Below are 17,080 nucleotides of genomic sequence, written 5' to 3' on the forward strand. Positions count from 1 at the left end.
CCAGTCCCACTACTGGCACAAGCGGGCTTGAAGTTTTGGGTCGCATTAACCCTCTCTTCCCTGGTCCCCTGCACCGGACTCACAACAGAGGCCAGGTCTAGGAGCCCAGGGCTAGCCGCCCCGGCCTGACTTTGCAGCCAGGCCAGGGTGCTTGGTTACATAAACGATGTAACCACGATGGTGCCCGTGCCCGTTTGCAGCGAGGACTGCTGCTCAGCAGAGCATGCCGCCTGCCCCTACAAAGCTTCCGATTCTTCTGTGCTGCTGTGCTGGTATTCACCCCCAGTTTCTCTGCTGCCAGGGCTCTGGCCGCCATCTGGGAGAACCACCTGTTATTTAGCAACTTTTCTCTAAAGGGACCGCTGGTCTTCAGGATCCTCTCCCTTTCCTCCTTGTACATTTCGATCGCCTCTTCACAGGCTTTAATTTTCTGTCTAATTGCCATTTTCCTGCCACGGGAGGCTCGTTCCATGTCACAGCGGGCAGCTTGTAGCTCTCTGCGCTGCTTCACTAGCTCCCTCCCGGCCTCTTCATAGTCCCGCATATGTGTGGCGATACGGGATGCCAGCTCCTCCACGGACTCTCCCTTTTGGCGTTCGCCCCAACTTACAGGCTCTCTTTTGGCACTGACCTGCTTTCCTTTAGCCTGGCTTCTTGTCCTCCTGGACTCTGTATCCACCTGGGGAGTCGCGGTGACATTGCTGCTGCCCCGACTAACTTTCTTCTTCCTCCTGGGATTCAACCCTCCCTCCACCTGACCAAAGCCAGAGGGAGGAGGTCAGGGGCTCCATTGCTGCTGGAAGCCCCAGAAACAGCATGCCTTGCTGGACCAAACTCTGATGCTGTGCCTGAGATGACCACACCCTCTGGATCTCAGCAGAGCTCACCAGCACACACCCTTCTCCAGAGATGCACTCACTATTCTGCTGGTGGAGTCACTGTGTACATACATTACTTATCCTGTACTGATCCTGAGTTACATCCTGTATTATACTCCAGAGCTGCACTCACTATTCTGCTGGTAGAGTCACTGTGTACATACATTACTTATCCTGAACTGCTCCTGAGTTACATCCTGTATTATCCTCCAGAGCTCCACTCACTATTCTGCTGGTGGAGTCACTGTGTACATACATTACTTATCCTGTACTGATCCTGAGTTACATCCTACATTATACCCCAGAGCTGCACTCACTATTCTGCTGCTGGAGTCACTGTGTACATACATTACTTATCCTGTACTGATCCTGTATTATACTCCAGAGCTGCACTCACTATTCTGCTGGTGGAGTCACTGTGTACATACATTACTTATCCTGTACTGATCATGGGTTACATCCTGTATTATACTCCAGAGCTGCACTCACAATGGATATAAAAAGTCTGCACACCCCTTGTAAAATGCCAGGTTTTTGTCATTGTGAATCATTTCAGATTTATTTCCACTTTCACTGTGACCCGTCATCTGTACAATTCCATTGACATACAAACTAAAATCTTATTGGGTGGAGAAAAAAAAAAAGAAACTAAAATAATGTGGTTGCATAAGTGTTCACACCCTCTTATATTCGGGGATGTGGTTGTGTTTAGAATTAGCCAATCACAATGTTGGATAGTAGTCAGCACTCTGCCGCCATTATTTACTGGGATTCTGGTTTCCTCCATAAAAAAAGTTCAGCTCTTCTAGAAGGATTTTCCTGACATTGCCTTAGTTGGTCCATAAAGAGTTTACATAACGTCAAAGAGATCTGATTGTTGAAAGGTGTCAGTCAGGAGAAGGAGACCAAGACATCTCCAAGAGATTACATATAGCATGGGACACAGTGAAGTCGGTCATCAAGAAGTGAACTAAAGTTTCCACAACAGTGACATTACTGGATGCCCCTCAAAAATTGATGAAAATTGATAAAAAGACCAGAAGAGAATTGGTACAGAAGGCTGCCAAGAGGCCGACAGCAACACTAAAGGAGCTGCAGGCATTTCTGGCAAGTACTGGTTGTGTAGTGCATGTGACAACTGTAGCCAGCGGGAGTTGGGGATGTTAGCTTAGGTTTACGGTAGCCTAATATTCTGACTCCCATCTGCTATGCTACAAGGGAAAGATGAACTAGTGGATGATGGGGGTTGTGGTGGGACACACAAGGCAGAGGTATTGGAGATACAAACATATAGTAAAACACAGAACAATAAAAATGCATATGGTGACACAGTTTCTCTGAGATGTTAATATCAAGCAGTAGTGCCAGTACTGGGCCACTACACAGCCCTCTCGCATATTCTTCATATGTCTGGGCTGTTGGGTAGGGGTGCAAGATGGAAGCCTTTTCTAACAAAGAAAAATATCCAAGCCCGGCTGTGTTTTGCCAAAATCTCCATCAAGTCCACCAAAAGTCTGTGGGAGAATGTATGATGGTCTGATGAGACCGCGGGGGAACATTTTGGACACAATTCCAAAAGTTATGCTTGGCACAAAGCCAATACTACGTATCACCAGAAGACCCCCAACCCACAGTAAAGATGGTGGGGGCAGCATTATGTTCTTGGGGTGTTTTTCTGCTGATGGATCTGCAGCTTTAGTCAAAGTGGAGGAAATAATGAACAAATCCAAATATCAGTCCATTTTCCCACAAAACCTTCAGGTCTCGGCTAAAAAGATGAAGAGGAATTTCACCTTTCAGCACAACGACGACCCAAATCAGACCTTCAGATCACCAAGAGAATGGCTTCACCGGAAGAAGATCAAAGTTTTGGAGCCAGAGCCCAGACCTGAATCCCATTGTAGGTTCATGGGTGACCTGAAGAGGGCGCTACACACAAGATGCCCTCGTAATCTGACAGATTTGGAGAGCTTCTGCGTGGAAGAGTGGGTAAAGACGTGCCATGTTGATAGACACCGACCAAAAGTAACTGAATGCCATCATAAAGTCAAAGGAGACATCAACAAAGTATTAGTTTTAGGGTGTGCAGATTACTATGTTGACAAGTGGATCACCTGCTGCATAGGTGGAGTTAATCATGAACATGCTTTTAGGAATGTTACCTGTGATGTCTCATTTTAGGGACCCACGCCTCGGGAGTTTGTACTACAAGTCATGACTTGTCATCCTGGGACCCTTGCAGAAATTGTGAAGACTTCACAGAAGCTCCCAATGAATTGGATAGAAGCTTGACACGCAGAGATGATGGTAAATTATTCATTGAGTGCACCTAGATGAGGGCGTCCCGGTACACAAAAGCCCCTCTCTGGAGAAGCAGCTACTCAGCCATAAAGTTTAAAGGTTTTTTTAGGCAAATACTATTGATGACCTATCCTCAGTATAGGTCATCCCTAGTTGATCGCTGAGAAGCCACCGCTCAGGGATCACCCACGGTCAACTGATCGTCACTCCGGCTGTCAGTGCAGTGGGGTTGGACTTCGTCATTGGGGTTGGAGGTAGAAGAGTCATAGGGAGCTTCACTCCTATTGAAATCAACGGGAACGCTGCGCTTCTCTTACCCTTCCTGCTTCACTTATAGTCAGGACAGGACATGTTGTCCTAACCATTAGAGAAACCGGAAGTCTCTGAGAAGCACAGCATTCCTGTTGATTTCAATGAGAGTGAAGCCTCTACTCCACTTCCTGCAGTGACTGCTGATGACACTGCACTGATAAAGGGGCGGACGATCAGCTGATGGATAGGGTTCCCGGCCTCGTCGATCAACTACTTGTGCCTTATTTAGAGAATAGGTCATCAGTTTAAAACGCCCGGAATACCCGATTTAATACAGATAGTAAGAAGTATGGTGGGAGCAATAAAGATCTAAATGCTGTGAGCTCCCTCTAGTGGTGGCTGCAGGAAGCCAGAATTTATCATGCAACCGTTGCTGTATAATTGAAAAACTTATGTTAAAAATCTTACTGCGTCACTTCTCAAAAATTAGCATGTAGGCACATGACTTTTTGTAATGTTATATATCTTCTATATTTTGTTAATCACTTATAGGACACCCCATTGATTGGCAGAGACATATTAAGTTACTTAACACCTTGATAGATGGTTTTGTTCTGGATTTTTGTCCCATCATACCTCAGGATGGAGCACAGAATTGATCCTGTCTTCTGTTAATTTGCAGTGGTACTATCAGTCTTCGTAGGCATCTGCATTGTCGTCATCTGCATTTTGGTTTTTTTCTTCTTCTGTTACAAAAGAAAGAAAGGTAAAATGAATTATTTAAATCTTACTTAACTTGTGTATTAAAATGGTATAACCATAGGCGTCTATAGCATATCCACAGGATGTGCCATAAATACTTCACAGAAATTAAGGAGAAATTGCATTCAAAAAAATAATTTCAATTAAATGATCTGATTTTTTTTTTTTTTTAAAAAAAGATCCCCATAGCAAAAATCCCCATATTCACATCATCACAAACCCATCCGTCTAGGACATCAGTGGTCTTGGGCCTTGAATGGCCCTCATTTCCCTCCCATCTCTTGCCCCTTTGTCTATTTTTTCACCCTTGTTTTCTAATTAGGGTACATACAGTAGAAGGAAGAACCAAATGTAAGTTCTCACCAAACCACTGGGGATGTTCAAAATCCCAAAACAGAAGAATCTGCAGGAAGCTGTCACCTCCTGCAGGTAAAATATGGTACTACATGGTTCCCATTCAATTGAATAGGCCCGAGTCTTAAAGTGCAAGAGCCACTCTTTGCAGCAGCTATCCATTCTGGTCCTTGCAGATCCTCCCCCATGATGTCTACGATATGCCCTATTAAGGCCTTCACATACATTAGTCAACAAAGTCATTTGAACCCAACATATTTGGTGGGACTGGACAACTCTATGTGTATGGAGGCCCCCTAACAGATGATGTTGAAGGAAAGAAGGGTCGACCATGTTTAATTTCAGCAGGCAATCCTTTTCTTCCCCCCTGGAGATAAGCTGCCACCATATACTTGGGCTGAATTGAGTGTTCATGTGTATGGGGCAGCTGGAAGAAAGATTTGTTGGCCAAACAAGCAATTGGTCGACAGCTGCTGAATGTGCACGGGCTCCTTAAAGGCGCTGTTCAGTTACTGGACAACAATCCCCCTATACTACCATAAAATAACAGAAGGAGCTTTACTTACCCCTTCTCTGCTGCCGTGATCAAGCACTGCAGTCCCACTGTGGTCCCGGTGTTTGTTGTGGAAGATGATGTCAGCAGAAATCACCTAACTGCTGCAGCTCCTCTGATTAGTCGCAGGAGTCAGGTGATTCCACTGACATCATCTTCCACAACAAATAACGGGACCACAGCGGGGCTGCAGTGCTGGATTGCAGCGGCAGAGGAGGAGTAAGTACTGTTCCATTTGTTATTTTAGCACAGTTGGTAGTATAGGGGAAATGTTATCCAGTAACCAGACAACTCCTTTAAGGAACGATCCTCCACACACAACCAATTTAAGAAGATACAACATAGAAATGTCCGTCTTGAAGATCTAAAAGTGAGTTACTTAAGTTTTCTTTTGTAGATGAAATAAAACCAGAAGATGCCGAGGTGAGCCCGAATTACATGTATGTTTGTCCTGTGTGGGGAAATAAGTGCTCAGCAACCTGTGGCTCTCAAGCTGTTGTGAGACTACAACTTTCACTATGTCCTCCTGGCAGCCGCTGGCTGGGAGTTGTAGTTCCATACTAGTAGTTTGACAACAGCTGGGGATCCGTAGGCTGCAGTCCGCTGGTTTAGACTTCAACATGTATTAAAAAAGGCAACTGAATTTGCTGCCTCCAGTAAAATATAGATCCTAGACTATAGATACTTAAGTTTTAAATTGTAATCCAAATATCATGGAAAATGAGGGGATCAAAATAATGGAACCTCTGTCACTGATTTGATTGCCAAAAATGACAATCATGCTGCGCTATTTTATCCAGTCAAATCCTACAAAATGCCAGACGAAAACCTAACAGACCCCATTAAAGCTAATGGGGTCCATTCTGCGCCACTCGGTTCTGTCATATAATGGTTCAGTTCGGTTAGGGGTTGTGGCTTCCTGTTCCCTGAATGGAGTCCCATATACCTCTAGTATATTGTAGACTTGGTAGGCAGCATAGTAAATAACAGTGGCCATTGACTGCAAGAAGCACTGTACCTTTTAAGGATGTGAGATGGTAAGGCTGTGACTGCTGGCTGAACTTGCAGTCTGATGGGCATTATCCGCAGAGTTAAATAGTGGGGAAGGGGTGGTATACTTCTGCCAAGGATGGGGTACAAGACAGAACAGCTTTCTTGCTGTTGCTATAATGGAGTCCCCACAGCAGCTTAGAGAAAGTGGCACAGGTTGGTCATGGTTGGCTGGATGAAATTTAGAGGAGCTGCCAGCCACCCATTCCCTCCGGAGCTGAAGGTCCTCGATCATTGGGGAAGGCAGAAGGAGAAGATGGCAAACAAGGTAGGCCTCAGTGGTGCCAACAGTAACCTGGACAGCTGAGCCCCAGCCTGTTGGGAGGGGGAATATCTGGGACAGTAGAAGTGGAGGACCACGAGTATCGGCAACCGCTAGCATCTGCTGGAGTCCCGTTGCCTGGCAGGGCTGTCCACCGCTACCAAGGTGGAGCGGAGGTGCGAGCGAAGGTCCTGCTGGGTGGTCTGGAGATGCCATGGATGGTCGGGCTGTCAGGTAAGGGAACACTGAACAGAGTGGCATGGAGTTGTGTGCGGATCACAGTAGCCAGGCCCACCTTCCAACTGGCCAGTCATATTTGGCCTCACCATTGATATTTCCTGGCGCGGGCACAGAGGCACCCGTGGCCGGTCAGAGCTGGGGACAGGTGCGTGCACAACAGTGTGGTAGTTCAGCACAGGGAGCTGTGGGTGGCAGGCCTGCCCGCCAAAAGAATTTGAATGCAGGAGGGAGAACGGTGCTCGAGCATACAATATGAGCTGGGCAAAGAGAAAAGAGGACATGGTTCCGGTCGGCATGACAAGTATGACAGACGTGGCTGCCGATCCTACCATTCTCAGCACAGGGCAACACATTCCACGTAATCGTCATGCTCATCATGTGAGGGCGGACGCCGTCGCCATGGAAGCAGATTGCCGTCGAGATCAAGTCGTTCCAAGAGGACAACGGAGGACAGGAGGGACGGTGAGTTGAGCTGACAGCGTGTGTGGTCTAATTTTGGTGTGCAGGGTGATTTACGGTCAGTATTAAAAGCGATGTTGGCACATTTGGAGAAGGTTAAAGAAGTTGTTTTCACCATGGTGTCACCGGGAGGCGTGGGTCACCCACCGGATCGGGAATCGGAGACATGGGGCCTATCTTTCCGGGACACAATGTTCTGGGAGGTAGCTCCACTCGGTGTTGGTTTAACAGAGGACATAAAGGAAAAAATAAAAAAAGGAGAATATGTTGACATCTGGTCCCACATAACGGTTGACAAAGAGCTCAATTTTGAGAGGGGTGCAGATAAGAAGCCCAAGGTTGCCAAGATGTTCAGCAATTGGCTGCAGGCATTTTTGGCACTGGCATATGTCCTGTATCAGCTTCAACCACAAAGTGTGTTGACTTCTTGGTACCATAGATACCATTTTCTGGAAAAACAAGTCTCCTGTGCTTAGGGTACCCAGAGAACACCAAAAACACCAAATATTTAGTAATGTAAAGGGAATTACATCTAAGAGAACCTTCTTGTGTAGTCAATAAATGATAGTAATAGGAAGGAGGGGAATCCTTAGTATTTAAATAGAGAGACTATGCATTAACAAACAATACATGGTGTGACGCATTTCGGAGCCAAAGGCGCTCCTTTATCAAGCACAGATCCTGGGCTGGCTGTGTTTCAATGTGAAACACAGCCAGTCCAGCAAACGCGTTGGTTTTTGTCATACGCCAGGTAATGAAGGGTTGTAAAAAATAAAAAATGGGTTTGACGGATGGCGGCCGGTGTCCTTCTGGCTCTTAAATCGCTTGTTTGCAGTGATAGAGGTAGTGCTCTTGTGTTTTTAGTTCAGTACTGTTTTTTGTTCCTGCTGGCGAGAGTTGGGTGTAAACCCTTGGGAATTTGGAACACACTCATTCAGGATTGGGACAGCAACCACAGTGGATGCTTGTGGTCTCGATGCAGAGGCGGTTAAACACGTAGGCTGGTGGAAATCACACTGTTATCGTTCCTATGTCAGGCTGGATCTAATGACGTGCTGAGTTTTTCGTTTGCATATTTTGGGAATAACCTATATTAGCAGAAACACAGGTTTCTTGTTTTTTCAAAATCTCCAGTTGAGTGGATTGTTGGCTATTCTTATGTATATTAGGCTGAGCAGAGAGTGAAGGAAGGTCCATGTGGAGTTACAGTTCTCCAGTGGTTGATGATGTTGCCTGAGTTGATACAGATAAGTATGTCTGCACAAGGCCCTGTGATTGTGTTGCTTCATGCAAGAGGAAACGCTCTACCATGTTTCCCCGAAAATAATACCTACCCCGATAATAAGCTCTACCCTGATTTTCGGGCTATATTGAACTGTAAGTCCTACCCAGAAAATAAGCCCTAGTTACACTACATGAAAAAAAGGCAATACTCAGGTTGCTGCTCTCCGGTACTCTGGCAGGCTTCTGTGTAGTCCTCAGCACCGACAGAGCACTTCTTGCTGGTAACGGCGCTTAAATATCCTGCCTCCAGCAAGAAATTGCTCTAATTGGTTCGCAAACACCACCAATTAGAGCCGGCGATCGATAAACCAATCACAGCCATTTATTGATCAATCACAGCCATTCATCGGTGCTGAGGACTACAAGGAAGCCTGTTGGAGACCAGCGGGAGGGACCCGGATGTCGCCTGCTAGGTGAGTATAAGAGACCCCCTGAAAATACAACCCTGTGCCTCTTTTGCCTATTTTCGGGGAAACATACTAGGTATGGTTAAAGTTGTGGAGTTGATCACTGTGATCAAGCAGGACTTGGGATGCTTGTGTGAATTTTTTACCAATGTGACCTTGATCTGGTCCGATGTGGTGGCAAGCTGCAAGAAATCCCACAGCTATAGAATATGTTAGGAAGACAAACTTTTGAGTCTCCAAAGTTGTACACACTGTGGAAAGAATGGCAATTAGCCACAAGGAGCTGGAAAGGGACAACGAAAATTTGTTGCCGAGGGATGGAGTTCACCTGAAAGACGGACTATAAAAGGCTTAGGTGCTGGCAAGTGGGGTGGGGCGGAGTGCAGCATAGGTTTACGCTGCATCCTTCATGGTGGAAGGTTTCCATGCCAGCATTAATTTTCCAGTGAACTCAAGCCTCTGGTTAAAGCGGGGCTTTCGGAGGGTTCGCTCCATTATGGACGGTTACAATGGTGTGGTTTTGGTATTCATGTCATGCTTCAATGTAATCACTGGGTAGGACCTCTTAAAATATAACTTTTATAATAGATTTAATTAATATTCTATTATAGAATCAACAAAAAAGGACCAAGAAACCAACAGAAAAACAAGTGACAATAGAGGTAGATTTTGACAAAATGTCAAAAAGTCCAAGAAAGAATAAAACAGAGGAGGAAGGATGGGGGCCCTGTCAATATTGCTGGGGCCCTTATCTCTATTCACTAATCCTCTGAGGGTAAATGGCAGAGAGCTAATTAACATAAACAATAGTTCCCCATATGGAGCACACCAGTGGAATGATAAACAGCCACTGCATGTCCATAGGACCCAATTTCGGTGTTGGTGTGTTTTTGGGTTAAGAGTAACAGCAAGGGAAAGCAGAATTGGCATACATGCAGTCTTATACATATTGTAACTTTAGTGATGATAAGTAATTCAATGGCGATAGTGCTTATTAAAATTATGATATGATATTCTTTGCAGATCCAACCGTTTGACAAAATAGTGAGAAGTGATTCTGAAGTTCTAAAATGGAGTAACAAATATGCCAATATTTTATTGCCAGCAGAAACGGATCCAGAGATTAACTCTGAAGCCACTAAGGTAGGTTAATAGAACAGCCATGTGGGACATTATTATACATGCATTTAATAAAACAGACAGACATGAGCCAGAGAGATGGATGTGAGACAGATAGACAGTTGTGAGATAGATAGATAGATAGATAGATAGATAGATAGATAGATAGATAGATAGATATTAGATAGATAGATAGATAGATAGATAGATAGATAGATAGATAGATAGATAGATAGATAGATAGATAGGAGATAGATATGAGATAGATATGAGATAGATAGATAGATATGAGATAGATTATAGATAGATAGACAGATATGAGATAGATAGGAGATAGATAGATAGATAGATAGATAGATAGACAGATAGGAGATAGATATGAGATAGATATGAGATAGATAGATAGATATGAGATAGATTATAGATAGATAGACAGATATGAGATAGATAGGAGATAGATAGATAGATAGATAGATAGATAGATAGATAGATATGAGATAGATTATAGATAGATAGACAGATATGAGAAATAGATATGAGATAGATAGATAGATATGAGAGATATTAGATAGATAGACATATGAGATAGATAGATAGATATGAGATAGATATGAGATAGATAGACAGATAGATAGATATGAGATAGATAGATAGATAGATTATAGATAGATAGATAGGAGATAGATAGACATATAGATAGATAGATATGAGAGATATATATGAGATAGATAAATATGAGAGATAGATATGAGATAGATATGAGATATATATATGAGATAGATAGATATGAGAGATAGATATGAGATATAGATAGATATGAGAGATATTAGATAGATAGATATGAGAGCGATAGATATTAGATAGATATGAGAGAGTTATTAGATAGATAGATATGAGATAGATAGACATGTAGATAGATATGAGATAAATAGATAGATAGATAGATAGATATGAGATAGATAGATAGATATGAGATAGATAGAGAGAGAGAGATATTAGATAGATAGATAGATAGATATGAGAGATATTAGATAGATAGATAGATAGATAGATATGAGAGAGATATTAGATAGATAGATAGATAGATAGATAGATAGATAGATAGATAGATAGATAGATATTAGATAGATAGATAGATAGATCCACAAAGAACAAGCCCTCTGACTCATCCATCAACAGAAAAATGAAAAGGAGTATGGAGCAGGCTTGGCTTCCACCGCATATATATTTATATACGTCCTAACTGCATGGTGCATAGACAGTTCTATAGCCATATGGGGGTAGGGAAGGTATTAAGAAGTCAAGACATTTTATACTTAGTAATTTTAAATTATATATTGTTTTTTGTTTGCCGTTCCAGTGTGATGACCAATGTGAGGCGTTGCCGGCGGAGATGGATGACAAGGGTAAGGATTATCCATAAAGTATTAAAAATGTCCCTTAGGCCGCCTGCACACGAGCGGGTCGGATCCGGCAGCGAGAATTCTCGCCGCGGGACCCGACCCGAGAGCCTGCAGGGACGAGCGCGTACTCTCCCGCGCCTGGCGGCCCCAGCTCTTTCATGTGCCGGCTGCGGCGCAGCCGGCGCATGCGCAGACCGAAGCCGGCGGCCGGGTGAGTGCGAGCCCCGCACAAAAATAGGACATGTCGCGGTTTGTTTGCCGCTCGAGATTTCGCGCGGCCAAACCGCGGCCGTCTGCATAGGAGTGCGTATTGTAATGCACTCCTATACAAACTTTCAGTGGCGGAAATCCCACGGGAAATCCCGCAGCGGGATTTCCGCCCGTGTGCAGGCGGCCTTAAGGTGTACACCTGGCGTATTACCAATAATAAACACCAACATTGCCCAAAGGGCAAGAAACACCTTGGTACAAAACTATTATTAAAATCTAACTTTTATTGAACTAAGTGAAATACTAAGAGGCATAGAAATTAAAAATACAAAATCCTGCCTAGAAAACCTGGGAGTGCTGAGCCACCTCTAATATATATCATTCAGTGCTGCTGCAGTATGCTGTATATTGGGCCTTATAGCGCTCTCCTAGATAGCTAGTAACTATATATCAAGCAGGTCACTGCTGCAGACTAATGACTGTCTAAATAATGTTGCCAGGTCTGCGTGTTTGAACTAAAAGAAACATCGAAAAAAAAACAACATGTTTCGCCAATGTAGAGCATCCTCAGGCCTCAGTCACACGGGCGTTTTTTCGCACGATTTGCGCATCGCATGATGGATGCGCATCCGCAAATCGCGTGACTGGGGCCGACGATTCGCCGAAAAATCTGCAGCTAGCAGCGTTTTCAGCGAAACGGCCCAGCGCTGCCCGCTATCCTCTGCCACAGCTGTGATAGAGGAGAACGATGTTCGCCCGTTGAATTCAATGGAGCCGGTAATACAGCCAACTCCATTGAAAGCAATGGGCTGCCGGCAAGCGCTGGATGAATTTTCGGGGAAGGGCTTAAAATATAAGCCCTTCCCTGAAAACCATGCTGAAAATGTGTTAAAGTAAAAAAAAAGTATACTCACCTTTTTCTTGCAGCCGGAGTTCAGCCGCGTCCGGCCGGCAGTTCTCCTGAACTGCTCTGTGTAGTATTCAGCAGGCGGTGATTTAAAATCCCCGCCTGCTGAATGGGCTGCCTCTGATTGGTCACAGCCTTCACCAATCAGAGGCAGCTCTCACTTACCCATTCATGAATTCATGAATGGGTGAGTGAGTGCTGCCTCTGATTGGCTGAGCACAGGGACCAATCAGAGGCAGCTCTCAGCTGTCATTCAAAAAGGTGAGTATACTTTTTTTTTCACTTTTACACATTTTAGGATGGTTTTCAGGGAAGAGCTTATATTTTTAAGACCTTCCCGAAAATTCATCCAGCGCTCGCCGGCAGCCCATTGCTTTCTATGGAGCAGGCTGTATTGCCGGTTCCATTGAATTCAACGGGCGAACATCGTTCTTCTCTGCCACAGCTGTTACAGCTGTGGCAGAGGAGAACGATCTTTAAGTATATGTTCTCAATGGGGTCGGCGCTGCTGCCGCCGGCCCCATTGAGCACATATATGGAACACAACGATGCGCAGAACGCAGATAGGCGCGTTCTGCGAATCGGTGTGTCCTATAATTTATCGCACATCTGCATAAAAAGCAGACATGTGACCGATCCCATTGCGAAGCATTGGCTCTATATCTACGCGAATCACATGTGCATGCGCAAATCACGGGAAGAAAACGCCCGTGTGACCCAGGCCTCAGGGGTCTGGAGCTACTAAAGAATAAGGATACACTACTGGTCAAAAGTTCTACAGCACCTCAATTTTTCCAGATTTTATTGATATTTATACAGTTTAATGTCTCAAATGTAGTTTGAAATAAAAGCATAGAACAAATAAACAAGTTAAAATAAATAAAAATAGTGGTTTAACTTTGTTTCATCAAATTTAGGCCCCCTGCACACGCAATCCTATGTAGACGGCCGCGGTTTGGCCGTGCAAAATCTCGCGCAGCAAACTAACCGTGGCATGTCCTATTTCTGTGCGAGCCCCGCACAGAAACGTCACTCACCTGGCGCCGGCTCTGGTCTGCGCATGCGCCGTCACGTGAAAGAGCCGGAACTGCGGGGCGCGGGTAAGTATGCGCTGGTCCCTGCAGGCGCTCAGGTCGGGTCCCGCCGCGAGAATCCTCGCCGCAGGATCCAACCCGCCCGTCTGCAGGCGGCCTAAATCTAGATTTTTGACACTTCAAAGTATCCATCTCTAGCTGACTAACAGTTTGCACAATAGAGGCATTCTTTCTATAAGAGCATTCAGATATTGTTCGGAAATGTCTTCCCAATATTGTTGCAGAAGTTCCCATAAATGTGCTGCACTTGTAGTTTGCTTTGCCTTCACCCATCTGTCCAGTTTATCCAAAACAAACTCAATGGGTTTTGAGTCTGGAGACTGTGCAGGCCATTCCATTCTTTGAAGCCTACTGCTTCCTTCTTGTTTTCTTAAGCAGTTCTGATATAACCTAGAAGTATGTTTTGGATCATTGTCTTGCTATACTATGAACTTCTGACCAACTAGGTGTACACCATAGGGTATTGCATGGCATATCAAAATGCTGTGATAGCATAGTATTTTTTGTCCAGCATGCCAGTCACCCTGTGCAACTTGCCAACTCTGGAACCAGCATAAGAGCCCAGACCCTCACACTTCCTCCACCACATTTGACAGTTTGTGTTACACACTCAGTAACCATCCTTTAACCTACTCAAAGGTGTACAAAAACCCTGCATGATTTACCAAAGATGTAAAATTTTAGTTCATCATTCCATAAGACCTTCTTCCACTTTTCCGTAGTCCACTGGAGGTGCTGCTTGGCCCAGGCGAGTTGTTTTTTATTTTGCAATCTTAGCAGTGACTTTCTTACTCTACCTCTTAAACCTGCAGATCGAAGTCTTATCTTGTGAGGCACCAATCATGCAAACTGTTGACTCTCAAAAACTTGTCATCTGATTCTGTAGTGGCCTTCTTCCTGTCAGAGTTTTGTCTATTTTCCAAGTGGCTCTTGATGGGATTGGAAACTGTACCGACTGCCACCTTGGCTTTCTTGGTAATTTCTCTGTAGGGCAGACCTACATTTCTAAGGGCTATAATTACCTGTCTTATTTGGTTAATTACCTTTCTCTTGTCATTTCGACAGCAATACGTTCTGTCCTGAAAAGAGAAACTGTCCAAATCCTGCCCTGGAAAGTTTTTGTAATGCAATCTGTTCCAACACTGGTTATGTAAAATAGGATGGTTTGAAAGTAATCTACAAGGGTTGAGACGCCTGTAGGAATAGTTTTCAGCCAATTTCAAACCATAATTTGCTTTCTGTGCTACAGAGCAACTGTCCTTCATGTGTTCCCTAAAAAAAATCAATTTGGTCAACATAATAAATTCAGACTATTGTTACATTTCAGGTTAAAATTTAATTACAATATTTGTTTTTAATTTACTTTTGAATCATTTCACATTATTTGCTTGATTTCATCTGTGTTATTGTCAAAAATAATTGGAAAAATTGAGGTGTTTTGAGACTTTTGAACGGTAGTGTATACCAAATCATTATGTGTAAAGTTCCAATAATCTGCCATGGTTGGGACTATTTTTTGGTGTAAAATACTGATGCAAGTATGACAGCCTCAAGGAGGTGGCATGTAGTAAAGTAAAGTGTCCACTACAGCTAGTGAGCCATACCAATGTTATTGTGTCACTTGTGCCATTTTGAACTATTGTGTTCCCCATCACATAAAACTTTGTATTCTCTGACTATATCGATAAATCTCCCCACCGACATTCATTTACTTGTTGCTCCTCTGCTTTCTATTTGCAGGCTGGTCACATGTCTACATTTGTCTGAAGGAAACTGTCCCACCCAGTAGATGGAAGGAACTAATTAGGCTTCTGGGACTGGCAGATGTCAACATTGAAACTATCAGTATGGATTACCAAAATGATGTATCTGAACAAAACTATCAAATGCTCTTGGCATGGAGGAAGCAAGAGGGACGGCGAGCAACAGTGGGCGCCATTTATGATGTACTGAAGGTTATGAAACTGCCAGACTGTAGATATAGGATTGAAGAAGCTTTAAAGGGTAAAAGAATACCCATAGCCTAAAATGCTCTGGCACTTGCTATATTTCCAAAGCTAGTAGGTTTCAGGGTGCTAATATTCTATCCATGTGAAAGCACCCTCAAGGTCCTTCAGTGAGCAGCTCTTTAGGAGTTAGCTTAAAGGAGACCATACACATTAGAGAGATTTCAGCTGAACCCACTGATTTCAGTCATCTAATGTGTATGGGGGGGCCTCCAGACTCTAATGACACATGTTGTGGCCAATAAGGATCTCCCCTCTCTGTATGCAGGACATAGCACGCGGTGTGATGCTGCCACCGACTCCATTGAAAATAATGGACTCTGCAATGCGAGAGCACGCAGCATGATAGAACATGCCACGATTTGTTTCCCGTATAGCATCGCATCACGGTGCCATGCATGAAAACATTGCTCAAGTGTATAACACCATTCCAAAGAATGGGGTTCATATTTGTGCAAGATTTGTGTGTCTCGCAACACACAACTCTTGTGAAGCCGACCTAAGAGTGGTTTTAGACAGAACTATAATCCAAAAAAAAAGTGAATCCAAGGGATAGTTGTTACTAACACCGTGACTATCTTGTTTCCTTTCATTTCACTTAAAAATAGTCACTGGTTGATTATCGTCTGGTGTAAACAGGTGTGAGGGAAGCTATAAGATTTGCTGTCCTCCGTTTTATGTCTTGTAACCTGCTCTTATTACAGCTATTCACTATAAATACATGAGGGGACAATACAAGGATCTCTCCCATGATCTGTTTATACCCAGGACTGCGACGGTAACAAGAGGGCATCCGCTACGTCTAGAAGAAAGCAGGTTCCATCACCAACACAGAAGGGGGTTCTTTACTGTAAGAGCAGTGAGACTGTGGAACTCTCTGCCTGAGGACGTGGTGATGGCAAAATCCATAGAGGAGTTTAAAAAGGACTAGATGTCTTTCTGGAGGGGAAGAATATTACAGGATATAGACATTAGGTGATCAGCGGGTTATTGATCCAGGTCTTGGACTCAGGTAGGAACTATCAAAACGTTGATCCAGGGATTATTCTGACTGCCACTATGGAGTCGGGAAGGAATTTTTTCTCCCAAGTGGGCTAATTGGCTTCTGCCTCATTGGGATTTTTTTTGCCTTCCTCTGGATCAACAAGTAGAGAGTAGAAACAGCCGGAACTAGATGAACATTGTCTCCCTTCAGCCTAACATACTATGTTACTGTCTTTCTTTAGGTCATACTACTGTTCTGTTATACGAATGCAAGGCCATCTTCAAGGCCATTTTGCAGAAGTCTTATGAGAAATAGTTTCAATCAGCCTGAGGGAAGTCCTACCTCTAACTAAGACATCATTGTTCTTGTTGAGTTTTTAATAACCAATGATGATAAATGACTTAGAATAAATTATAATTATTGCAAATGAGGTGTGTTCTAGACTCGTTTCGCATGTCTTTGTATAAAATATATTTGCGGTTTGTGGAATAAAACCAGATGACTTCCAATCACATCCAATGTGTGGGTGATTTGTAAACTTCCTCGATGCTCAA

The 17,080-nt window shown here is 43.9% G+C and overlaps 1 protein-coding gene across 2 annotated transcripts in view; it reads left to right on the forward strand.

The window, feature by feature from the left end:
• Positions 1-17,040, forward strand: part of LOC136582414 (tumor necrosis factor receptor superfamily member 10B-like) — a 57,586-nt gene extending 40,546 nt beyond the window's left edge. For both annotated transcript variants that reach the window (XM_066583449.1, XM_066583450.1), the window contains exons 3-8: positions 3,060-3,185; positions 4,114-4,197; positions 5,498-5,523; positions 9,826-9,945; positions 11,282-11,327; positions 15,276-17,040. In XM_066583449.1, coding sequence (XP_066439546.1) covers positions 3,060-3,185; positions 4,114-4,197; positions 5,498-5,523; positions 9,826-9,945; positions 11,282-11,327; positions 15,276-15,562 — 689 coding nt within the window. In that variant the 3' untranslated portion in view covers positions 15,563-17,040. The remainder of the gene's footprint in view (positions 1-3,059; positions 3,186-4,113; positions 4,198-5,497; positions 5,524-9,825; positions 9,946-11,281; positions 11,328-15,275) is intronic.
• The last annotated feature ends 40 nt before the right edge of the window (positions 17,041-17,080 follow it).

The sequence above is a fragment of the Eleutherodactylus coqui genome, chromosome 11 (genome assembly GCF_035609145.1).
Source record: "Eleutherodactylus coqui strain aEleCoq1 chromosome 11, aEleCoq1.hap1, whole genome shotgun sequence".
In the NCBI taxonomy this organism is placed as follows: Eukaryota; Metazoa; Chordata; class Amphibia; order Anura; family Eleutherodactylidae; genus Eleutherodactylus; species Eleutherodactylus coqui.